Genomic DNA, 26,222 nt, shown 5'->3' with positions numbered 1-26,222 from the left:
CACCTTCATTACTCCTGGGTTCTGCACTTTTGTGTTCTAGCATGGCCTACCGTGGTCTCCCACCCTCCGTTAAGTTCCAAGTCAGATCTGGCTGCTACTCACTGTTACAGAACAGAATGGATCTTGTTTTCTGTCCTCATCTTGCTGAAGCAGTGGACCCTAAAAGCCAGTCAGAAGACTGGCGCTATGTAAGAATCAACTGAGCGGAATGCCGAAAAATACATTTTTCAAGATTTTGATTCTGTAAGTCTGGAATGGGGGCTTTTACCGCTATTCTGCGAGAGCTCCCCGACAGAATGATTCACAGTGAGGTTTGGGAACAAGGGTCCTAACCATAGGACGTTGTAGCTCAGTGAGTGCCAGTAAGGTTCAACTTGTAGTTTAATTTGTGTCAGTGCTTATCTCCCTGGCTAGAGATTCCGGGTACAACGGATATTTGATTTCACTGTGTTTCTGCATTGCCTTGGGCAAATAAATAATATGTTTCACCATTCATAAATTGGGACCAACAACTTATCTTCAAAGAATGACAGTAGCTAAAAGTTAAGTGTATTGCCACAGAAATGGTGGTGGTTATTATTTTTACATTTCATATGTGTCCTTTTCATTCATTAAAAGCTACGCACATTATCCTTCTCCCCCCACCCCCAGAAAAATTCCTCCTGGGGAATTTTAGCATACTTTAGCTGAATTCAATTAATCCACTCTGCTTCCTTTCCCATGATGCATCACCTCGGCCTCCTTTTCCCTGGAAAGGCGGTAAATAGCCTGAAGCAACTCGGTAGATGCAAAGAGGTGGAGGGCAAACTTAAACGCATATCACGCCCCGCCACTTGAGACATTCTGAACGCAAGGGTTGACAGGCTTGGTAATCTTGTTACAGCACTATATCCTGAGGCCACAGAGAAGACTACAAATCCCAGGATGCCCCGCCGCTCCGCCCAGCTCCCCCTCCTCCAGCTAGAAAGCGTGTACCATAGAGAAGACGAGGCAACATGGCTCCCGGAGGTGGAAGGAAGAGGCTTCACCTCTTTTGACGCGGTGAAGAGCGGCCGGAGAGGGATAAAAAAGAGAAGTGACTAGAGCCCGTCATCGCTTTTATCCTCCCAGCCTCTCCTGAGTCCGGTCGGCCTCACCCTTCCTCTCCACCCAAATCCAACCTGTGGTCTCCTTCCCACCCCGCCCTCATTCCCTCGCTCGCTCACCCCTCCCCTCGGGAATCCTTTTCCCGCCCCCTCGCCCCCCGCGGAGTGCGCACGCGCCCGCCCCCAGCTTCGCGCCCAGAACGCCGCCTAGCCTGCTCGCGCAGCCTCCGTCTCGTCTGCCCACCGACGAAGCATGGGCGTCCAGGGCTTCCAAGAGTTCCTGGAGAAGCGCTGTCCCGGGGCCGTGGTCCCCGTGGACCTCCTCAAACTCGCGCGCACGGTCTCGCGCCAGCAGCAGCAGCACCAGCATCGCCAGCTGCCGCCTACGGCAGCCCTAGCGCCCGGGGCTCCACGCGCCGCCAGGGGCTCCGCGCCTCTGCAACCACCGCTCCCGCCCGCTGCCTTGGGTTCCTACTCCGGGGGCGCGGGGCCGACGCGGCACCATCACCCCGCTCACCACTTCCACCACCACGGCCAGGCGCACCCCGGGCTGCACCCGCCGCCGCCGCCGCCACCGCCGCCCCCTCCGCTGCCCGGGGCCCGGGTGCTGGTGGACGCGGGCTCGGCGCTCCCGCGGCTTTATGGCGGCTACCAGACGGATTGGGTGTGTGGCGGCCAATGGAACGCCATGCTGGGCTACTTGTCAGCGCTATGTCAGGCTTGTGCCTATCCCGGCGGCGACGGCCTGGAGCTGGTGGTCATGTTCCCCGGGGGCCTGGGCAAGGACCGGCTGGCCGAGTGGGGCCGTCGGTGCCAGGCTGAGCGGCAGACAGCGCAACTGATCGTGGGACACGTGGGCAACAAGGGCACCCCTCCTCCACGGGCCTGGTTCCTGCCACCGGCCTGCCTGAGCCACTGCGTGAGGCTAGCACTCATCCGCTTCCGGGTCAAGGTGAGGGAGGGGCCGGATCTTAAATAATACGCCCCACACCTATTCCCTCCCAACTAAACACCTAACCACCCACCCACTTACCTGCCTCCCATCTACCCACTCACCGCCCAATCAGCTAACCCACTTGCCCAACTACCCTTGGTCATTTTATCCATCTATCCAACCCTTCATACCACCCCTAACTGATTCGCTCACCTGCATAATCACATCTCTACCTATGTCATCCCAATAACTCCCTTTACCTTTACTTACCCAACTAGCCTATCCCTAGGTTTTAGCAGAATTTCTTTTGTAGCCCCATGTTTCTCCTGCTGTCTTCTGCCTCAAGCTGAAATACCTTTTTCCCAGTTGATATCTCTGTTCTATATGTCTCTTTCCAACCTTGCAGCAAATCAATTAAACATGTTAATTGAACACCTTTCTTCTGCAACTTTCCCCCCGTTTTGAACCAGTGCTTCTTTTTCAAACATCTGTCCGTTCAACCTTTTTCATTTCAACATGTTTCTGCCTCATCCTTCTTTAGCAAACAACCAACCAAACCCACTGATTCAGTCACTTTTCAACAAATATTAACCCATTGAGAGTAAGGGGTTTAAAAGACGTGTGACATGGTTCCTGCCTTTGGCAAATCAAGTATATCAAATATATACACATGAAACATTTATTAATGATATAAATGTGTGTGATTAAGCTTTCTGGTACAGATTGTAAGTATAGTACTTGTTTGGTGTGTGTCTGTGGAGGGAGAATATCTGTGGGTTAGAATGGTCGGAGGAGGCTTCCTTGAAGAAGCTGAACCTCAGCTGGGTTTCAAGGATAAGTTGGATTTGAATTGGTTACAGGTTTTGGAAGAGGCTTCTTTAAGTGGGAGAGGGAAAACGAGCATAAGCAAATGGGAATATCTAGCATGTGAGGCCCCATGGGCAGTTCAATCCAATCTCTGCATGTAGTTGGTCACTGCATATGGGTCCTGGGGAACAGCTTGGCAGCATCCCCAGTTCTTGGCACAACTGCTGTTGCTCTGTTGCTTTCCCATACTCTTAGGTTTCAAGTTCCTACGTGTAGGGAATAGCAAGGCTTGAGAAGTAGAGGAGGTAGGCAGGAAAAAGAAAAGTGGTACAGGGTTGGGTAGGATGAAACGGCAAACCCATTCTCCAACCAAGGCTCTTGGTGATGTGCTCACAGAGGACAGGAACATGGAATTGTGAGAATCATAAACTAAAGAAATAGTGCTGGGTGGGGTAATGAGGAGGAAAAATAAAATCTCAGCTGAGAGACTGAAAGACCTGCATAAAACTACTTGCAGTGGTTATAGAGCTTGTGGCTGGAGTCCAGCCTCCTTGTACCCAGCATCTAATCTGTGCCTAAACTGGGTAGGTTATAGCTGTTTTTAGTAGTTTTTAAAAAATTCCCTTGTGAGCTATCTCAAGCATACAAAGTAGAAAAATAACAGTGTATCAGACACTCATTTGCTTGCCTTCCTGACCGAGCATGTCTCAGTAGAGTCTTCATTTATGGCCATTCTTTCCACTTGTTTTCACTGCTGCCACCCTCGCTTTAAGGGCATTTTACCTCATTGTCATTAACCTGGTTATTGGCACCAATGACTAACACTGATGAAACGCTTACTGTGTGCCAGTTGCTAATCTATGTGCTTTAACAAAAAGCAGTTATCTCATTTAATCCTCACAATAACCTGAGAAGCAGTATTATCTATTTTTCAAATGAGGAAACTGAGGCACAGGAGGCTTAGAAACTTGCCCAAAAGTCACACAGCAATAAATGGCGGAGCTGGTATTCTGGGATTTGTGCCCAGGCAGTCTGGCTCCCAAGCTCATGCTCTTGACAGCAGTTCTCTAAAACGAATCTCCTAAAGTGCCAGTGTGATTAAATCATTCCCACAGGCATCAAACATCTTCCCTGGCTCCTGGGTAAAGACAGGTCTGAGCTATTCATTTATATTATTCAATTATTGAGTGCCTGCTCTAGGCTAGATACTGTGCCAAAGGAAAATAAGGGGATCCCTGCCCTCAAGGAGGTCAGAATTAAGTAAAAGAGACTGAAAACAAAGTGGCAGATACTGTGAGCTAATGGCTAATGATAAAAAAAAGTGGCCCCTGTAGGGGCATGGTTAATTCTGGGTGAAAGTTGGGGGAGGTTTCAGAGATGGGTATTGAGCCTTAAAGAGGGCTGGGAAGGATGGTCCAGATAGTGGACAAGGGTGTGGAGACCTAATATGTCCTGCTAGGACCTCCGAACAGATTTTGATTGGAGCTTGGCAGGAGAGTTGAACACTGCTTACAGGTTTGTGGTTTTCAAACTTTTGTTCATGCACCCCATCAGTCAACATTTTTGAGAGGCAACCCTAATAGGGCCTGCCAAGATTTTTCATCATACATAGTCTTTTTCCCAAAATCCCAGCAGTTCATCAAGAAATAAAATGGGTTGGATAGATGGATTGATATGTGATAAAGCAAGTACAATAACAATGGTAGAATCTCAGTGGTGGGTATTTGCCTGTTCACTGTGAAATCATTTCAGCTCTGCCGTATGTTTAAAATTTTTTATAATAAAATATTGGGGAAAAGAGTTCCCAGTAATCCTCTTCAGTCATTAGTACTACAGTTGGGGAAATACAGAAATCTTATTCCCTTTGCTAGATTATAAACTCTTTGGTCTTTTCATATTCTACATAATATTTTGTGTATTTTAGGTATAGGATACATTTTTTTCCCCATGAATGAAGGGGTTAGTGATTTTAACAGAAGGGATTGTAGAAGTGAGTTAAAACGTGTGTAGTGTGGCTGTTAATATAGTAGATTTAAGACTGGCCCAAAATTGTGTACATAAAGTATCTACAGATGTTATCAGTGAAGTTCTCTCTCCTGGTTCTGGTCAGTGATCTGTTGTTGGAATGATGGAGAACTTACTGGTTTATAACACAGATTTGAAAGGTATTGGTTCATAATTGATGGTAGTTTGCCTTTTCAGACGCGTATTGCACTATCTTGAAGTTTTTTCACTTGCGTGATCTGAATGCCTGCCATTTCTTCTGACTGAAATGCTGGTGCTTCAGAGCAAAACCCACCACTGAATTTCTCCTCCCCTTGGTTCTGTTCTTGAGGCTAGGCCACAAGATGGGCCTTTATTCCTAGTCTCGTTTTCATTTGTGATAGAGAAAATAGAAGTGGAGAGATTAAGAGATAAATTGCTGGGTTGTCTGTTTAGCTTCAGACAACTTGGGACTTCCCATGAGAAGATTCAGTGTATATTACTGGGATAAATTTTGTCACTTGATTGGTTTCATTTGTATGTTCTGCAACCTTTGTAAGTGGTAGTTGCCAGTAGGAGAAAAATTAAGTAAAACCAAAAATTGCTACCTGATCTCTGCCTAAGGGTCTCAGAAGTAGGGCAACCCTAAAGCAATTTTAGAATGTGGTTTGAGAGATGATGTTGGGTGGTTAATGGGATGAATGCTTTTGTTTTAATGGTTATTGTATATATTAGAAAAAAAGATAATCAACACATGAAACTCGCAATTTCACAGCTATAATTCTTTAGAATGGGGCCAATTAAAGAAAAGTACGTTGACTTAAAGAAAAGTATTAACTTGGCAGTACTTGGATATGGCAGAAATCATGTTGATGGTAAATGAATAACCCAAATTTGAGAAGTCTGATCAAGAGCTGATGCCGTTTTGTGCTTTTGTTCTCTAGAATACAGTATAGCAATGACTACTATTCCTCTTGATTGTTTACTTATCCTCAGTCATAGACACATCTTGAAAAGTCAGTGACTCTTCTAGGTGCACTAGTGGTAGGAAAAATCATAATGCTAATCATAATAGTAACTATTACTACTTCTTAAGCACCAAGTTGTATAGAAAGTGCTTTTTAAATATCTTGTTTAATACTCACAAGCTCGCAAGAATGCATAGTAGTCTTCCCACTTATCAGTTGAATAACTGAGGTGCAAAGAGGTGAAATAATTTTTCTTTGGTCTGGACACTAACTAGTAAGTGGTGGATAAAAATCTTTGTTCTGGGTCTGTATTGCGCAGTCTCTTTCCACAATTCCACCACACGGTTTCCTTTTTGTACATTCTTTTGTAAGATTGTACACTTTTATTGGCCAGATAATATGCATAGATACATGAAGAAAAAACAATAATAAGTAGATTTAATGAGCACTTAGTTTGTGTCAGCATTGTTAAATGTACAGTACTGCCAGTACAAGGCAAACATGTAAGCTAAGTGCCAAGTGAGTGAGTCATACAGTGAAGTTATAGGACTTCAAAAGTAGCAATCTCTTTTCTGCATTTTCAGTCTTTCCCCTCTGGTTTCCTTCACTTATAATACTCAAATAACCTTAAAAAAAACCAAAACTTTTCCTTTACTTTGTAATTTCCTTAAGCCGTTATCATTATTCCTGTTCCTCCCTTTTAACCATTATCTTAAAAAAATAAAAGACTGCATTCATTCCCCATTCCCTAGTTTGTTGCAACTTGGTGTGTGATGTGACCATTCTGAAGCTGCCACATCCATTTCCGTTCTCACCCTTCCTTGGTCCTCTTGGAGATACTGACACTATTGAGCCATCCTTTCCTTGAACTTCCTTCCTTAAATTCCATAATTCTGCTCATTGCTGATTCTCCTTATAAGTCTCTAGTTCTTTCTTCTTTCCTAAGTTATTCCTCCTTCTCTTACTGCTTCCTTAAGCCTTGGCGCTCTCAAGGCCTCTGTCCTAGTCATTTTTTTCTCCTTTCATTTCCTGAGCAGTGTCACCCTAAATTATTACGGCTTTAAGTATTAACAATATTCTGGTGATTCCTATAGCTCTTTCTCGACCCCTAACCTCTCTCATGAGCTTTTGACACATCTTTTCAGCTCTCTACTACTCAATATCTTAAGGTCATTTATACTAAAAAATATCCAGAATGGAATTCATTATTTTCCCCAAAACTTGTTCTGCTTTTGGTATTCTCTTTTTCTATAGATGTTGTCTTTCATCCATTTCGAGCCATAAACTATGGAGTCCGCAATTCTTCACTTTCTTGTCACTTCCCATATTCCCTTGGTCACCAGATCCTGTCACCTCTACCTCAGAAATGTCTCCTGAGTCCAGCCACTTCCGCCCCCATTGCCATAGTTCAGGCTGCCATCGTTTCTTATCTAAACTGTGAAAATAGCCTCAACTTGTTCGTTTACCACTCTCTGGACATCTGGATCTGGAGATCTGGGCATCATCTGGTCCATCTTCCACACTGCTGTCAGAGACGCCATCCTGAAAACCAAAGCTGACTTTGTTGTGTGCCTGAGGATATCCACTGGCTACTTTTTGCCTACCTTACCAAGTCCGGACTTCTCAGCATGGCCGACAGTGCCTTTCACAGTCTGATACCAGACTCTCTCCAGACTTACTTGGTGCTTACCTTTGCCCACACCTGTTCCAACCACTGGAATGTCCCAACTATTCTGAACTTTTTTGGTTTCCTAGGCATACCATGTCCTCTCACATGGTGCTTTTCTTATGTAATGCTCACCCTCACATAGCAAATTGATATTTATTCTTGCTCAACAGTTATCACTATGAAATCTTTCCCAGCCAAGATGAATGATGCCTTTCCTTGTGCTACCAGAGTGTTCTTTTTTTAACCTCTCTCATATTTTTTCTCCTGTAGTATTTTCATATTACATTATAATTTTCTTTTCCCCCCCATGTTATGTGTTATATCCCCAGAACTTATAACTGGAAGTTTGTATATAATTATCTGTCATTTGAGTTCCAAGAGGGCAGAGATTTGCTCTAGGGCTTGACACGTTATATACAATAATGGTTGTTGAAAGAGAGATTTGTTGATTGACTGGCTGACTGTAGAAGACTTTGAAAGTCAGATAGGGAAGAATGTAGAACCAGTGTTTCATAATGTTATATGTTAATTCCATGTAAATTAACTCAATTCCAAATGGAATTGCCAAACTGTTAAATAAAAGTAAGTTTTGTAGCTGCTTAGCAATGCATTTATAGAATAAATTCCCCTTGGTGATAGTAATAATGGCTACCACATGGGCTGGGTACCTCACATAGATTCATTTTGTCATTTAATCATCACAACCACCTGTCAGGATATGTATTAATCTCCATTTTCTAATAGCTAAAGTAAAAACAGGCTTAGCATACTCACTGGTCCAAGGTTACACTTCTGGAACGTGGTTGAGCCAAGATATGAACCTAAATATATTTGACATTAAAATCCTTCATCTTTAATGTATCTCAAAACAGTATAGTTGCATTTTAGTAACTTTTTCCAGAACATTTTTCTTATATTTCATTTGTGTAGCGTAATGGTTAAGAGAACAGACCTTGGAGCCACATTGCCTGGGTTTAAATTCTTGTTCTTTTACTGACTAGTTATATAAAACATGGGCAAATTAACCTGTTTGTGCCTCAGTTTCCTCATTTCGAAGAGGTAGATAGTAATAAGACTTACATCGCAGACTTCATTGTGAGTGTTAAATGATTTGACATAAGTAAGATGCTTAGAATATTATATGGCACATGGTAAATGCCATGTAAATGGTAGCTGCAATTACTTTGACCAGAATATCTTGTGTGCCAAGAAGGTTGGACATTGATCATTTCACTCTCATGCTTTAAGCTTGGCATGGCATGGCATGGCATACAGGATACTTCATGATCTGCCTACCATTCTCTGGCCTCATTTCACCCCATTTTTCTTAACAGGGCAATGAGTGCTTTTCAGTCTAATTAACATTTTTTGAGCACGTACTCTGTGCCAAACACTGTGCTATGAACAGTGGAATTCATTCATTCAGCAGATGCTTATTGGGCTCTTACTGTTTGCCAGGCACAGTTCAATATTGAGAAGATAAAGCAGTGACCAAAAGAGATTTCTGACCTCAAGAAGTTTATATTCTAGTGGGAAGGACAGACAATAAACAAGATTAAAAAGACTATATAGTATTTTAGGTGGTATAGTAAGTGCTGTGGAGAAAGATGAAGTAGGAAAGTGAGATAAGGGAGTGTTGAGGTCAGAGGGGTACCCTAACCCTCCAGGAGCTCATAGTCTAGTAAGGGAGACAAGTAAGAAAATACTAACAGTACAAGCCCTGAGGATCTTTTCTCTGACCCTTGTCATAGGCCCAAAGACATATTGGAAGTGGCAGAACCACAATTTGCATATCAGACACCAAAACTTTTCATCCATACCACAAAGGAAATTACAAGGGTTATGGCAAGGATGGCAAACTGGCAGCCCATAGCCCCACACATTTTTTTAAAAACTTCATTGATTTTCACTGATAAACAGTGTTCATCAGAATCGAAAGTCAAATAGTGGGTTTGGATTGAATATTAGGCATCATGTAGCTGAATGATTTTTATTTCCCTCTTATCATTTAACTTGCATTTTATAAATGTATTTCTTTTTTTTAAACAAATAGGAACTTGTTGCCAATATTTTAAAAATTATGAAATATTACCAAGAATTCTGACTTGCCAACCACTCTTGAAATATCAGATCCTCTGGCAACACTGGTTGCCCCATTTTGCTAAACCACAAGGTCTTCATTTATTGGAGTCTCTACTACTCCATGGTGTCTCAATGATACAGTGACCAGGTGCCACTTGCCTTTCATAATAACCATCTTCTGCATGGCTCCCAATGATTCCTGCCTCCTGCTATTCACACTCTTGTTTAATCCACCCCCACCCCCTGTGTGTGGGCTGGACTTAGTAATTAGCTTTTAATGAATACGCTAAAGCAAAAGTTATAAGATGTCACTTCCAAGATTAGGTTATAAAAAACTGGGACTTCCATCTTGTTTGCACTCTCTCTTGCTCTCTCTGGCTCTTCTTGCTTGATCATTCTGATGAAGCAAGCTGCCATATTGTGAGCTGCCCAATGGAGAGGCCCACATAAGAAGGGACTGAGGGCAGCCTCCAACCAACAGCCAGTGAGGAACTGAAGCCCTCAGTCCAACACAACCCACAAAGAACTGAATTCTGCCAACAGCCATGTGAGTGAGCTTGGAAGCGGATCCTTCCCCAGTCGAGCCTTGAGATGACTGCAGCCCTGGCTGACACCTTGATTGCAGCCTGTGAAAGACCTTGAGCCAGAGGACCCAGTTAAGCCACACCCACAGATACTATGAGAAAATAAATGTGTTTTTAAAGCTACTTAAGTTTTGGGGGTAATTTGTTACACAGAAATCAATAACTGAAACACCATTGATTGTTGTGCCTGTACTTTTTCATAGTAGTTTTGAAGAACATGAAATATTTCTCATACCCACGTAAAGTGAAAAAAAAATGATCTATACAAGAAGATCATATATTTAAAGGAAAATCAGAGAGAGCCTATTTCCTAGTGGAAGTGATGAGTATTCCTTTATATCAAAATAAAATATATTTGTTGAAAGACTACAATTTAAGAGAACATTTAAAAATAAACCGTTGTAAGAAATATGACCAGTATACAAGAATGGTGAGTGCTGAAATAAAAAGAACTTGTAAAAGGGCTTGGAATTTCAATAGGTTGTGTTTTCGAATACAGACAGAATTAAGTAGTACTGCCATGAAATGCAATTATGTATTACATGAAAAAATTGCCAGGACTTGAAAGCCTTTTATAGGTAGTTGTTTCAGAAAAGAGTATCTTTTGAGTACAGCGGAATTTATGTCATAAACAAGCACTTGCAAAGGTAGTTAAGTACTGCTGCTCAGGATGTTAAAGATTGATGCCTGTACATTTTTTATGTGACAAATTGGGTCAAGAAGTTAAATTATTTGTGACGTTTCAGATTAACGCTGGTTACAACAGATATAAACACTATACATGTAACTATACACTTAGCTTATGTGCCTAGCCAGTAGTTCTCTAAGTATGGTCCCTGATCAACAACACTACTACCTGGAAGCTAGTTAGAAATGCAGAGTGTCCGGCCTTAGCCCGGACCTACTGAATCAGAACCTGGTGATGGGACTTGTCAATCTAACAAGCCCTCCAGCTGATTATGATACACCCTAAAGTTTGAGATCCTCTGCACCTAGATATATAATTCATGCATTAAGAATTTTGATGCAGTCTAATTCTTTTGGACTTACCTGTGACAGGTACATTCAGAAATACTTGGATTTTGTGTGCTGAGAAAAGTCTTGAAATTTTTAGTATAGATTGGTGAAAATTAGTGACTATGACTACAGATGGTGCTTCTGCAATAGTATTACTGTTGGACTTAGGAAATTTCAGTTTGAATCTGAAACACTTTACAAGGACTTAAACTTGGAGCTATTCATTGTATCACTCATTAGAATTCCACTTTTGTGCACAAATGTTCAAAATGAATCATGCCAAGAACTAGTAATTAACACTGGTTTGCTCCAAACATAGATTGAATACTTTGCTTGGTAAATTATTAGGTTAATGTCATGGAGATCTGACCTATTATGGAGATTAATTGACCTAGATGAGGAATGGTACTGAATATACTGGGGAAAAAATGACTTATTTGGCATCCAAAAGGCATTCAGCACACCAGCAAAGACTGAAATTAAATATTTGACCTGTTTGGCTGACATTACAACTCATTTAGACACTTTGAAGAAAAGCAGTGTTGTTCAGAAATACCTTCACAACTGTATGGTTGTATTTGCTCATTCCTAGCAAAATTCTGGCTTTGGGGAACTCATTTGACAGGAGATAAACTGGTTGAATTTCCTTTGCTGAAATTAGTTTCCAAGAAATGACTGTGATGGCCTGAATTACGTTCCCCAAATTGTAGAGTTGTCTATCAAATTCCAGAAAAGACTCTCTGACATACTTTATGAAAATGAACAAATATATAGTTCAGTTAATTTTTCTCAATTAATGTTCATGGTGTGAAAGAATAGCTAGAGTGGAGATAGTGAATTACTGTGCCATGGTACTGAAAATGAAGCATGATGTCATTGAAATAGCAAAATCCTGCGAATATCTCGGGAGTAGTAACCCTAAATATAAAAAACATTGTGCAGAACGTCTGTCTGTGTTTGGAAATGTCTACATTTCTAAACAGATGTTTTCCATTATGAAATAAGATAAAATTAATCATTATAAGGATTTAAGGCTAAATTCTTTCTTGCACATTGTAACACAGAAATATGACCTAACATTGACCTCGTGGTGCATAAGAAAGGCATCAGATCTCCTGTTCCAAGTCAGAGAAGAAATCACAGACACAAAAATGTAATTCAATTTTTTCAATTTTTAACTTGTGTTTTTAATTTTGAACTTAAAATGTAAACTCCGGTATTTTGCATGTTTATATTGTTAACCACCCACAGCATAGTTTAGAGGAAAAAAAATTACTGCAGTTGATTTTCTTAACTCACCCCTTTCATTCATTTATGTTAGCCGCCCAGACCCTGTAAGCATTTTCAGCCCCTGATTCAAGGACTCAGAAATTTCTTACCATCACTGTCCTCTCTGCAGTTCCTGGCTTCCTTTCTAAGGTAACCCAAAAGCTACCTTGGACTCTTGTTCTCCTCTTATTCCTAAGAATACCTTTGATCAGGCCTTCTGATTTTTCTGTCATGAAGATTTGCGTTGGGCAGATCAAGTGCCTATTTTGAAATCTACTTGTTTCAAATGATTTCTGAGGACCTGTAGAAAGCAGTTCATACTGTAGACTTCATCTCTGCAGAATAAACAGTCTATGCTTTATTTCACAACCACTTTTTCAGAGCCTGTGTGCTAGGCATTTTATATAATAATTTGTAAATCTTACAGTTAGGTAGGAATATAGCAAAATATTCATTTTATAGATGGAGAAGCTAAGTGACTTCCCCGTGATTTGCTCTACCGCTTTGAATTTGAGTGTAGGTTCCCTGAATGCTGACGTTCCTGCTGTATCCACTGTTAACGAAAGTTATTCTCAAAGTAGAGCCTCCAGGCCCCAAATGAGCCACAGCAGATTAAATTAAATCTAAGTTTTTCCTTTGTTCTTAGAATGTGACAGGCAGTTTCACCTACAGATATGGGCTGGCTCCTGGCAGCCTAAGAACAATTAAAGGTACTAAAATTGGGTATTTACAAATTAAAATTAGCACCTTAATAGTGTTTACTGAACACTGGACCAGTATTCTACTACCTCTGGCTTGACTGTAGTATTTAATGGCAAATACTCTAACGTGCGTATGTAGATAACTAGAATTCCTATAGTTGAGAGGGAAGGCCACTTTGTCAGTGTTGCCTTGAATTAGCTATGGTTTTCGATTGCTGCTATTCTTACTGTTGCATTTTGACAATATTCCTTAGCTTCGTGTTTTGTCAATTTAGTTTCTAAATGGTTATTGAACTCCACAGAGTGTAGAGATGTACATTTGCATCAACAGTAGTTTTGGTCTGTACTTTCAAAATAGACTTCATAGGCCTTGCAGTTGAAGTATAAACCATCCAAATTTCTATAGCCAAAGCAGATTTATACATAATCCACCCCTCCCCTTGACTTTTCTTCTAAGGTGATGCTTCCTTGTTATCTCTGATTTCTTTTTGCTTTGGAATTGAGAACAGGTGGAGAAGGTGAACCACAGAGCCCTGCCTGAGTCAGACACCAGTTTGATGTATTTACCATGGTATATGAGAGTGCAGCTGGTATCCCAATGGACTTTGGGACAAGCTGGAGGAAGTCGTAATACAGAGATCAGAAAGTGATACTGCCTCTGGATTAAGCTCTCTATGGTCCAGGCAAGGTTCTAGAGACCCAGATGGGTGTAATACAATCATTGCAATGAACAGTCTCACAATATTTGTTATTTATGGCCCTGTGCTTAATGTATTACTTTATGAATTGATCTAAATAGTGTATGTTCAGTTTTCCAGTGGCCTTTATTTGAGAAACAACCTATTTGATGGAAAAAGCACTATTTTGAAGTCAGACCTAACTGGGTTCAATCCAAGTTCTGCCATCTGGTTAGGTGTGTGATTTGGGGCAAGTTATTTAAATTTTTCTGTTTAAAAAAAAAGAATGGGGAGGAAAATTAATGATAACCATTTCATAGGGTTAGAAAGATGAATGAGATATGTCTTAAATTGCCTAGCCCAGTGCCTGTCATGAAATATTAATCACTAGAATGTCAGCTCCGTGAGGACAGGAATTTGAGCCCATTGTTCACTGTTATATCCCCACATCTAGATTAGTGCCTGGCATGGATCAGTGCCTGGCTCAGTAAATATTGCTTGAAAGTTGAAATGGTTCATTGGTTCCCTACTTTATATGGCTATTCTATCCCCTGGAGGTACAGCAGTAAACAAAACAGACCAAGAAATCCCAGCTTTCTTGGAGCTTACCTTCTAGTGATAAATACTTCTAGTTGTTTTTAATAAAAAGTATTCTTCAGTAAAATATTTCCAAAAGAGCCAAATTATAAAATAGATAAAATGGAGAATATGAGCTCAGATTGAAGAGAAAATAGGAGCACCTGCCCTATTATTTGGTCCAATTCTCCATCTACCCAAATCCTGGTTTGGGAAGCACAGTTTGAAAGCCAGTGCTTTACACTACCTGTGATTGGAAATGAGACATTGAACTTTTCTCAGAGAGCTATTTTCCCTTGAGTTTTACAAATAGGTGTCGCTTTGTCTAGAAAGCATTACCCCACTGAGTGCTCAGATGCCTTTCCTCTGTGTTTCCATGGTACCATGCTTATAACTTCTCACATGGATTTTAAGCGTCTTTGTCTTACTCTGTGATGTCTGCATCCTGGCACTTAGTAGTCACTCGATTCGTATTTGTTGGACTGAACAGTGAGCCAGCAATTAAAAGCTATAGACAGTTGTTCAGAATCTCAACTCTCACTTTCTTTAAAGCTCAACTGTGCTGTTTTTCTGATTATTTTGTTTGCATATGTTGTTGTTTAATCTCACCTAAATTATTTCAGTCTCCTGGAAAATTGCAAGGTTAACAATTAGGCTGGACCAGTTTGGGCCAGGAGCTCATGCTGCTTCAGAGGGCAGCAGTCATCATAGATATGGAAATGGAGCCAGGGTGCTCAGCTATTCCGAGGGGCATTGTGGCTGGAAGGCCTTTCCCTTGCCTTGGTCAGGATTTAATTACCATCAGCCATTCTAGATTGTATTTTGCTAGGAATAAGTTGCCATGCTATGTGATCTGACTACAGAGTACTGTTTCTTAAACTTGACTCTCATTGTGACAGTCACCTGTGGTTCTTGGAAGCAACCTAAGTGTCCCTTGTTGGATGAGTGGATAAAGAAAATCTGGTCTATACATACAATGGAATAGGAAGGAAATCCTGCCATTTGGGACAACATGGATAAACCTGGAGGACATACTGAGTGAAATTAGCCAGACATAGAAGGACAAACACTTCATGGTACTCTTACATGAGGAATCTAAAATTGTCAAACTTACAGAAGCAGAGAGCAGAATGGTGGTTGCCACGAGCTGGTGGGAGGGAGAAATGGAGAGATTCTGATCAGAGTATAAAGTCTTGGTTATACAAGTCCTAGAGATCTACTGCACAGCATAGTGCCTACTGTTAATACTGTATTGTATACTTAAAAGTTTGCTAAGAAAGTAGATCTTAAGTCTTCTTATCACAAGAAATAATAATAGAGGCAAGAGGAAACTTTTGGAGGTGATAGATATATTTACAGTATAGACTCTGGTGATGCTACTTATCTCTAAACTCATCAAGTAGTATACATTATGTGCAGCTTTTTGTATGTCAATAAATCTCAATAAAGTGGTTTAAAAAATAGATCCCCAGCCTAGCCTTAGACCTACGAATCAGACTCTTCAAGGGAGAGCCCTAGAATGGCAGTTACCTCCAGGGAATGGAGATAAGAGGACTAATCTCACTGTATACCCTTCTGTATTGTTTGATTTTTCCTTTAACTTGGAGTATGTTTTGCTTTTATTCAGTAGTAATTTATCTTTTAAATAAGTTTGCAATTCATGGTACAAAAATTCAAAAGGTTCAAAAGGTACAAAAGGATATATGCTGTTGTTGCTTTTTGGGGGTGGCGAGAGGTAATTAGGTTTATTTATTTATTTTAATTTTAATGAAGATACTGGGAATGGAACCCAGGACCTCATGCACGCTAGGTCACACTTGACCACTGAGCTATACCCTCCCCGCACTAAAGGATGTATGGGAAAAAAGAATCTCTTTTACTGTTATCCTTAGCCACTAGGTTCTCCCCAGAGATAACCAGTATTATCAGTTTGTTGTGTATTCTTCCAAAGATATCATGCATATAAAAGCAAATCTATATAACTATACAAATAAGCACATTATATATATACATATTATACACACACAAATATACCTTTTTCTCCTTTTTCAGTTTTATTAGATAGAATTATTACAGTTCGACTGCACATACACATTATATTGCATGTAAATACATGTATACAGTATACTGCACTTTTTTAGTTTACGTATATGTACTAATTATTGTTTCTAAGAACAGATTAGATCTTTAGCTTTTTAAACTTACATAGTTATCAAAGGAATAAAGCCAACTATGAAATAAGAATCAACAGAATATGGTAATCCAACCATAAAGGACAGTCAAATGTGCTTACACATATTCAAGAAATCAAAATAATAATTAGTTCATTTGTGTCATTATGTGTTATTATTTTTTAGATTCCTTATATAAATGATGTCATATGGCATTTTTCTTTCTCTTTCTGGCCCACTTCACTTAGAAGGACGATCTCCAAGTCCATCCATGTTGCTGCAAGTGGCATTATTTTATTCTTTTTTTATGGCCGAGTAGTGTTCCATTGTATATACGTACCATTCTTCTTTATCCAGTCATCTGTTGATGGACATTTGGGTTGTTTCCAGGTCTTGGCTATTGCAAATAGTGCTGCTGTGAACATTGGGGTGCATGCGGTCTTTTTGAATTTTATTTTTCTCCAGATATATGCCCAGGAGTGGGATTGCTGGATCACATGGTAAGTCTATTTTCAGTTTTTTAAGGAACTTCCATACTGTTTTCTGTAATGGCTGCACCAAACTGCATTCCCACCAACAGTGTTAGAAGGGTTCCCTTTTCTCCACAGCCTCTCCAGTATCTATCACTTATAGACTTTTCAATGATGGCCATTCTGGCTGGTGTGAGGTGATATCTCATTGTAGTTTTGATCTGCATTTCTCTGACAATTAGCGATGCTGAGCATTTTTTCATGTGCCTATTGGCCATTTGTATGTCTTCATTGGAGAATTGCTTGTTTAGCTCTTCTGCCCACTTTTGTATTGGGTTGCTTGTTTCTTTGATATTAAGGTGTATGAGCTGTTTGTATATTTTGGAAATGAGTCCCTTGTCAGTCACATCACTTGCAAATATTTTCTCCCATTCTGTAGGTTGTCGTTTCATTTTGTTGATGGTATCCTTAGCTGTGCAAAAGCTTTCAAGTTTAATTAGATCCCATTTATTTATTTTTGCTTTTATGTCCAGTGCTCCAGGAGCTGGTTCAAAAAAATATATTGCTGTGATTTATGTCCAAGAGTATTCTGCCTATGTTTTCCTCTAGGAGTTTTATAGTAACTGGACTTACATTTAGGTCTTTAATCCATTTTGAGTTTATTTTTGTACATGGTGTTAGAGAATGTTCTAATTTCAGTCTTTTACAGGTAGCTGTCCAGTTTTCCCAGCACAACTTATTGAAGAGACTGTCTTTTCTCCATTGTATATTCTTGTCTCCTTTGTCATAGATTAATTGACCATAAGTGAGTGGGTTTACTTCTGGACTTTCTATCCTTTTCCATTGATCTATGTGTCTGTTTTTGTGCCAGTACCATACTGTTTTGATTATTATAGCTTTGTATTATAGTCTGAAGCCAAGGATCATGATCCTGCCAGCTCCATTTTTCTTTTTCAAGATTGTTTTGGCTATTTAAGGTCTTTTGTGTTTCCATACAAATTTTAACATTTTTTTGTTCCAGCTCTGTGAAGAATGTCTTTGGTAACTTGGTAGGGACTGCTTTGAATCTGTGAATTGCTTTGGGCAGTATGGCCATTTTAATAGTATCGATTCTTCCAATCCAAGAATGCAGTATATTTTTCCATTTGTTTATGTCGTCTTCAATTTCCTTCATCAGTGTGGTATAGTTTTTTGCCTACAGGTCTTTTGCCCCTTAGGTAAGTTTATTCCTAGATATTTTATTCTTTTTGGCATGATGGTAAATGGTATTGTTTCCTTAATTTCCCTTTCTGCTATTTCATTGTTAGTGTATAGAAATGCAGCTAATTTCTGTATATTAATTTTGTATCCTGCAACTTTACCATATTCAGTGATGAGTTCTAGTAGTTTTCTGGTCGCTTCTTTAGGGTTTTCTATGTATAGCATCATGTCATCTGCAAACAGTGACAGTTTTACTTCTTTGTTTCCAATTTGGATTCCTTTTATTTCTTTTTCTTCTCTGATTGCTATGGCTAAGACTTCCAAACCTATGTTGAATAAAAGTGGTGAAAGTGGGCATTCTTGTCTTGTTCCTGATCTTACAGGGAATGCTTTCAGATTTTCCCCATTAACTATGATATTAGCTGCAAGTTTATCATATATGGCCTTTATTATGTTGAGGTATGTTTCGTCTATGCCCACTTTCTGGAGCGTTTTGATCATAAATGGGTGTAGAATTTTATCAAAAGCTTTTTCTGCATCTATTGAGAGTATCATATGGTTTTTATTCTTCAATTTGTTAATGTGGTGTATCACATTGATTTGCTTATATTGAAAAATCCCTTCATCCCTGGGATAAATCCGACTTGATCATGGTGTATGATCCTTTTAATGCATTGTTGGAGTTGATTTGCTAATATCTTGTTGAGGATTTTTGCATCTATATTCATAAGTGATATTAGCCTGTAATTTTCTTTTTTTGTGATATTCTTGTCTGGTTTTGGCATCAGGGTGATTATGGCCTCATAGAATGAGTTTGAAAGTGTTCCTTCCTCTGCGATTTTTTTTTTGAGTAGTTTCAGAAGGATAAGTGTTAACTCTTCTCAAAATGTTTGGTAGAATTTACCTGTGAAGATATTTGGTCCTGGACTTTTGTTTGTTGGGAGGTTTTTAACTACTGATTCTATTTCAGTACTGGTAATTGGTCTATTCCTATTGTCTATTTCTTCCTGCTTTAGTCTTGGCAGGTTGTACCTTTCTAAGAAATTGCCTGTTTCTTCTGCATTCTCATTTTTGTTGGCATAGAGTTGCTCATAGTATCCTCTTATGATTCCTTGTAAATCTGTGGTGTCAGTTGTAACTTCTCCTTTTTCATTTCTGATTTTGTTAATTTGGGCCCTCTCCTTTTCTTGATGAGTTTGACTAAAAGCTTATCCATTTTGTTCATCTTTTCAAAGAACCAGCTTTTAGTTTCATTGATCTTTTCTATTGTTTTTTTGGTCTGTATTTCATTTATTTCTACTCTAATCTTTATGATTTCTTTTCTTCTACTAACTTTGGGGTTTGTTTGTTCTTATTTCTCCAGCTGCTTTAGGTATAGGTTAGGTTGTTCACTTTAGATTTTTGTTGTTTTCTGAGATAGGTTTGTGTCGCTATAAACTTCCCTCTGAGAACTGCTTTTGCTGCATCCCAGAGGTTTTGGATTGTTGTGTTTTCATTTTCACTTGTCTCAAAGTGTTTTTTGGTTTCCTCTTTGATTTCTTCCGTGATCCACTGGCTGTGTAGTAGCATATTGTTTAGCCTCTACGTGTTTGCAGTTTTTGCAGTTTTTTTCTTGTAGTTGATTTCTAACCTAATAGCATTGTGGTCTGAAAAGATGCTTGATATGATTTCAATTTTCTTAAATTTGCTGAGGCTAGCTTTGTGGGCCAGCATGTGGTCGATTCTGGAGAATGTTCCGTGTACACCTAAGAAGAGTGTGTATTCTGTTGTTTTGGGGTGGAATGCTCTATAGATCTCAATTAGGTCTCTTGGTCTAATGTGTTACTTAGGGCCTGTATTTCCTTATTGATTTTCTGTGTGGTACTCTATGCATTTCCAGGACTTGGGTGACTGTTTCCTTTCCCAGGTTGGGGAAGTTTTCAGTTATGATCTCTCCAAAAATTTTCTCAGGTCCTTTCTCTGTCTCTCCTTTTTCTGGGACCCCTATAATGCGAATATTAGAGTGCTTCATGTTGTCACAGAGTTCTCTTAAACTATCTTCATTCCTTTTTATTCTTTTCTCTTTTTTCTCTTCTGAGGTAGTGATTTCCACTAACCTGTCTTCTAGCTCACTGATCTGTTTTTCTACCTCATTTAGTCTGTTCTTGGTTCCTTCTAGTGTATTGTTAATTTCAGTGATTTTGTTCTTAAACACTGTTTGGATATTCTTTGTATTTTCCAACTCTTTTCTAAAAACTTCACTCTGTGCATCTATATTCCTCTTGAGTTCTCTGAATATCTTGTCCATCATTACTTTAAACTCTTTCTCAGATAAATTACCTATCTCCTCATCATTAATTTCTTCTTCTGTTATTTTATCTTGTGTCTTGGCCTGGAAGATATTCCTTTGCCACCTTGTATTGTCTATCTTTCTTTGTGTTTGTGAATTACTTCCACAGGCTTTGGGTTGTTGTTTTCTTATTTCTAGTATCTGCCCCTGGTGCTTGAGGCTGGCTAGAGGCTTATGCAGGCTTTCTGGTAGGAGCAGTCAGTGCCTGCCCACTGCTGGGTGAAGCTCGGTCCTGGACCTCTGGTGGTTAGGGCTGTGTCTAGAGGCCTTTGTGGCTTAGGAAGTCTGATGATGGGTGTGGCTGTGTTCCCACCCTGTGTATTATTCGGCCTGAGGCTTCCCTACAAGCTGCTTGGTGGAGCTAGGTCTTGGTGTTAATGATCCAATCAATATGTGAACCTCCAGGAAATCTCATGTAGATGAACATTCCTGGAATGTCTGCCACCAGCTTTTAGGTCCCCTGGGTGAGCCACAGCCATCCCCTACGTCCCCAGGAGACCTTCCAAAACCAGCAGGCAGGTCTGGCCAGGTTCCTTTGCCACTGGACCCAGTGCATGCAAGATTCCATGAGTTGATCCCAAGAGAATGAAGCCTCTGTTTACCCTAGTCCTGTGGGCCTCCTGGAGCTAAGCCCCACTGGCCTTCAAAACCAGATATCCTGGGGTTTCCTTCTCTTCCCAATGCGGGGATGGAGCTGGGGAGCCTGATATGGAACTTAGAGCTCTCACTCCTGTGGGAGGGCCTCTGCGACTTAGCAGATCTTCAGCTTGTGGGTCGCCCACCCAGGGGGTATGTGGCCCAATTATATCACGAGCACGCCCCTCCTACCATCCTGCAATGGTTTCCCCTTTATGTTTTCAGTTGCAGAAGATCTTTTTTGCTAGGTTCTAGTCTTTTTTTGATGGTTGTTTAGCATTCAGTTGTGGTTTCATTGTAGTCACAAGGAGAGGCGAGCTCCTGGTCCTACCACTCTACCATCTTGACCCTACCATTGTTATATCCTCTTCTTTGATCCCTTAAGCATTATGTAGTGCCCTTCTTTGTTTCTTGTAGCAGTCTTTATTTTAATATCTATTTTGTTTGATATAAATATTGCTACTCCAGCTTTCTTCTGGTATCTGTTTGCATGGAATGTCTTTTGCCATCCCCTTACTTTCAACCTGCATGTGTCTCTAGCTCTGAAGTGGGTCTCCTGTAGACAGCATATATATGGGTCTTGTTTTTATATCTGTTCAGCCAGCCTGTGTGTTTTGGTGGAAGCATTTAATCCATTTACATTTAAGGTAACTATTGATAAGTGTGTTCTTACTGCCATTTTGTTAATTGTTTTGAGTTTGTTTTTGTAGGCCTTTTTTTTCTTTTTCTTCTTTTTGTTCTCTTTTCTTGTGCTTTGAGCTAGAGAAGTTCCTTTAATATTCCTTGTAAAGCTGGTTTGGAGGTGCTGAATTATTTTAGCTTTTGTTTATCTGTGAAGCTTTTGATTTCTCAATCAAGTCTAAATGAGAGTCTTGCTGGATAGAGTATTCTTGGCTGTAAGTTTTCCCTTTCAGCACTTTAAATATATCATTCCACTCCCTTCTGGCCTGAAGGGTTTCTGCTGAAAAATCAGCTGATAACCTTATGGGAGTTCCCTTGTATGTTATTTGTTCCTTTTGTCATGTTGATTTCAATATTCTGTCCTTATCCTTAATTTTCTGAATTTGATTAGTATGTGCCTTGGTGTATTCCTCTTTGGGTTGATCCTGTGTGGGACTCTCTGAGCTTCCTGGACTTGGGTGAGTGTTTCCTTTCCCAAGTTAGGGAAGTTTTCAGTTATTATCTCTTCAAGAATCTTCTCAGGTCCTTTCTCCCTTTCTTCATTTTCTGGGACACCTATAATGTGAATATTTGTGGGCTTCATATTGTCCCAGAGTTCTCTTAAATTATCCTTATTTGTTTTCGTTCTTTTTTCTTTTTTTTGTTCTGCAATAGTGATTTCCACTATTCTGTCCTCTAGCTCACTAATCCGTTCTTCTGCCTTTTTTAGTTTATCTTTCGCTCCTTCTAGTGTGTTACTCATTTCAGTAATTTTATTCTTCATCTCTGTGTATTCTTTATATTTTCCAGCTCTTTGCTAAAAACTTCACTTTGTGCATCTATACTTCCCTTGAGCTCTCTGAACACCTTTACCATCATCATTCTGAACTCTTTCTTGGATAAATTGCCTACCTCCTCATCACTTATTTCTTCTTCTGTGGTTTTAACTTGTGCCTTGTCTTGGAGGATATTCCTTTGCCACCTCATTTTGTCTGTCTTTCTCTTTGTGTTTTTAGATGGGCTAGTTATGATTCTAGACCTTGGAGAGGTGGCCCTCTGTGGGAGACGTCCTGTGTGTCCCAGCAGTACATTCCTCTCTTGTCACCCAAGGGGCAGGGTCTACCTGGTCCCAATGTAGAGTCTGGCCTGTGTTTGTGGATTCCTTCCATAGGCTTGGGACTATTGTTTTCTTATTTCTGGTATCTGCTCCCTGGTGGATGAGGGTGGACTTGAGGCTTATGTAGGTTTCCTGGCAGGAGGGTTCGTTATCTGCCCACTACTGGGTGAAGCTTGGCCTGGAACTCTGGTGGTATGGCCCTGCCTAGAGGCGTTTGCTTAGAAAGTCTGCTGATGGGTAAGGCTGTATTTCCACCCAGTATGTTGTTTAGCCTGAGGGTTGCCAGCCCTTAAGCCTACAGGCTGTTGGGCGGGGCTGGGTCTTGGTGCTAATGATCCAATCAAGATGTCAGCTTCCAGGGAAGCTCATGTAGATGAACACGCCCAGAATGTCCACCACCAGCTTCTATGTTCCCTGGGTGAGCTGCAGCAGTCCCCTAACTCCCCAGGCGACCTTCAAAAACCAGCAGGCAGGTCTGGCCCAGGTTCCTATGCAATCACTGCCTCTGCCCCTGGACCTGGTGCACATGAGTTTTTCGTGTACGCCTCTCAAGAAAGTCAAGTCTCTGTCTCTCCCAGTCCTGTGGGTCTCCTGAAGTTAAGCCCCACTGGCCCTCAAAACCAGATGTCCTGGGGTCTCCTCCTCCCACTGTCAGAACCCTGGTCTGGGGAGCCTGACGTGGGGCTCAGAACTCTCACGCTTGTGGGAGCGCCTCTGTGACTTAGTTGTTCTTCAGCTTGTGGGTTGCCCATCTGGGGGATTTGGGGCCCAACTATATTGTGAGTGCACCCTTCCTACCTTCCTGTTGTGGTTCTGTCTCAATGTTTCCAGTTGAAGCAGATCTTTTTTGCTAGGTTCCAGTCTTTTTTCTTGATGGCTGTTCAGAAATTGAGTGTGGTTTTTTTGTAGTTGTGAGGAAAGGTGAGTTCGTGAGTTCCTACTACTCCGCCATCTTGACTGGAAATCACAAATACATCTTTTTTAAAAAAAATGATAGTATACTTTTATATAATGTTCTATACTTTGCTACTATCATTTAATATATCATGTTGATTTTTCCACATGAGTACATAGAATTTTGAACTTATTCTTCACATTTCCACCCTATTCCATTGCATGCATATGTTATAATTTATATAATTAGTTCCTTATTGATGGGCAGTTAGATTGTTTCCACTTTTCAGCTATTAAAAATAATGCTGTAGTGAACACTTTGTACAATTGCAGTGCCATTGCTTATACTTAAACACTTGCTTTCTTGTTCCAACTGCTTTACATATCTAAAAGGTAAATCCCTAAAACCAGAATTTCAGGGTCAGAAGGTCTGTGCATTTGTAACTTAGAAAGATCTTGTAAAATTGCTCTCCCTAGAGATTATACCATTTATACCCCTAACTTAATATCTCCGAGTTCATGTTTCCCTCACCAATACAATAATTGCTAATCCTATAGGCAAAATACCATGTTTCAGTATTGTTTTAATTTTCACTTATCACAAGTGAGTATGATTACCTTTCTATATGCTTAAAATCTATTTGTGTTTCCTGTTTTTGTGAAATGTTCTCTTCAGTTGTTAGGCTTTTTTTTTTTCTTCTGTGCTACAGAAATGAGCCCTCTGCACTATGACTTCCAATTTTTTGTTTTGCAGTTTGTCATTTGTCTTTTGAGTTTACTTACATTGGCTTTTTCCAAGCAGAAATGTTTTGTTTTATGTAGTCAAGAAGATTGATCTTTCTCTTTACTGTTACTGGGTTTTCTCTTGTATGTAAATTTTCCTGACTCTGAAATTATTTTTAAAAAATTCCCCTGCAATGTCTTTTATTATTTTTATGGTCATCTCAGTTAAAGTGTAAGGGAATAGATCCATTGTATTGTTTTGCAAATAAATGTCCAATTATCCCAGTATCATTTGTTGAATAATCTATGTTACCTTTGTAGTTTAAAAAATGAGGATTTTTTTCCAACAAATAAATGGTATTTAAATAGAAGGAAGGACAACTGCTACAAATTTAAGATACTTAGGAGCCGTATCAACCAGATGCAGCATGTTGACCCTATTTGGATCCTGACTTGAACAAACCAACTATCCAAAGGTGTTTTTGAGGCGATCATGAAAAATCGATTAGAGACTGGATATTATTAAAAAACTACTAATTTTATTGGGTGAAATAATAGTATTATGTTAGTTATTTTTTAAGTCTTTGTCTGTTACAGATAAATAATGAAGTATTTATAGGTGATTTGATATCTGAAATTTGCTTTAAAGTATGCCCCAAGTGACCAACAATCATATGAAAAGATGATCAACATCACTAATCATCAGAGAAATGCAAGTCAAAACCACAATGAAGTATTACTTCACACTCATTAGGATGGCTACTATTAAAAAAAAAAGAAGAAAGAAAGAAAAAAGCAAGTGTTGGTGTGGTTGTGGAGAAATTGGAGCACTTGTGCCCTGTTGATGGGAATATAAAATGATGTGGCCACTATGGAAAACAATATAGAGCTTCCTTTAAAAATTAAAAATAGGATTACCATATGATCTAGCAATTCTTAATTTTTTAAATTTTATTTTTGGGGGGGCAGGTGATTGGGTTTATCTATTAATTTATTACTTTTTGGTGGAGGTACTGGGGTTTGAACCCACAACCTTGTGCATGCGAGGCATGCGCTCTACCACAGAGCTATACCTTCCCCCCTAGATCTAGCAATTCTACTTCTGGGAATTTACCCAAAATAACTGAAAGCAGGCTCTCCAAGGGATATTTGCTCACCCATGTTCATAGTAGCACTATTCACAATAGCTAAGAAGTGGAAGCAACCCAAATGTCCATTGACAGATAAATAGATAAAGAAGATAGGTATATACATACAATAGAATATTGTCCAGCCTTAAAAAGGAAGGAAATCCTGTCACATGCTACAACATGGATGAATCTTGAGGACATTATGTTAAGTAAAATAAGCTTGTCACAAAAAGACAAATGCTGCATAATTCCACTTATATGAGCTATCCAAAGTAGTCAAATTCATAGAAACAGAAAGTAGAATGGTAGCTGCCAAGGGCTAAGGGAGGGGGAAATGGGGAGTTGTTTAATGGGTATAAAGTTTCAGATTTGCAAGATTAAAAAAGTTCTGGAGATCTGTCTCAGGACAATGTGAGTATACTTAAAACTACTGAACTGGTATGTACACTTAAAAATGGTTAAGATGGTAAATTTTATGGTATGTGAGGTTTTACCACACACACAACAAAAACATATTATAAATGCCAGAGGGGGAAAAAA

At 39.9% G+C, this 26,222-nt stretch overlaps 1 protein-coding gene across 5 annotated transcripts in view; it reads left to right on the top strand.

Moving 5' to 3' along the window:
* Nucleotides 1-989: 989 nt before the first annotated feature.
* Nucleotides 990-26,222, top strand: part of FAM120C (family with sequence similarity 120 member C) — a 97,525-nt gene continuing 72,292 nt past the window's right edge. For 2 of the 5 annotated variants that reach the window (XM_031671122.2, XM_031671126.2), the window contains exon 1: nucleotides 990-2,037. In XM_031671122.2, coding sequence (XP_031526982.1) covers nucleotides 1,339-2,037 — 699 coding nt within the window. In that variant the 5' untranslated portion in view covers nucleotides 990-1,338. Of the gene's footprint in view, nucleotides 2,038-7,031; nucleotides 8,041-10,071; nucleotides 10,202-26,222 lie in introns of those variants that run through there. The other 3 variants (XM_031671125.2, XM_031671124.2, XM_072956765.1) reach the window with 3 other exon arrangements.

This window comes from Vicugna pacos, chromosome X, assembly GCF_048564905.1.
Source record: "Vicugna pacos chromosome X, VicPac4, whole genome shotgun sequence".
NCBI lineage: Eukaryota > Metazoa > Chordata > Mammalia > Artiodactyla > Camelidae > Vicugna > Vicugna pacos.
This window is presented reverse-complemented; position numbering and strand designations above follow the sequence as displayed.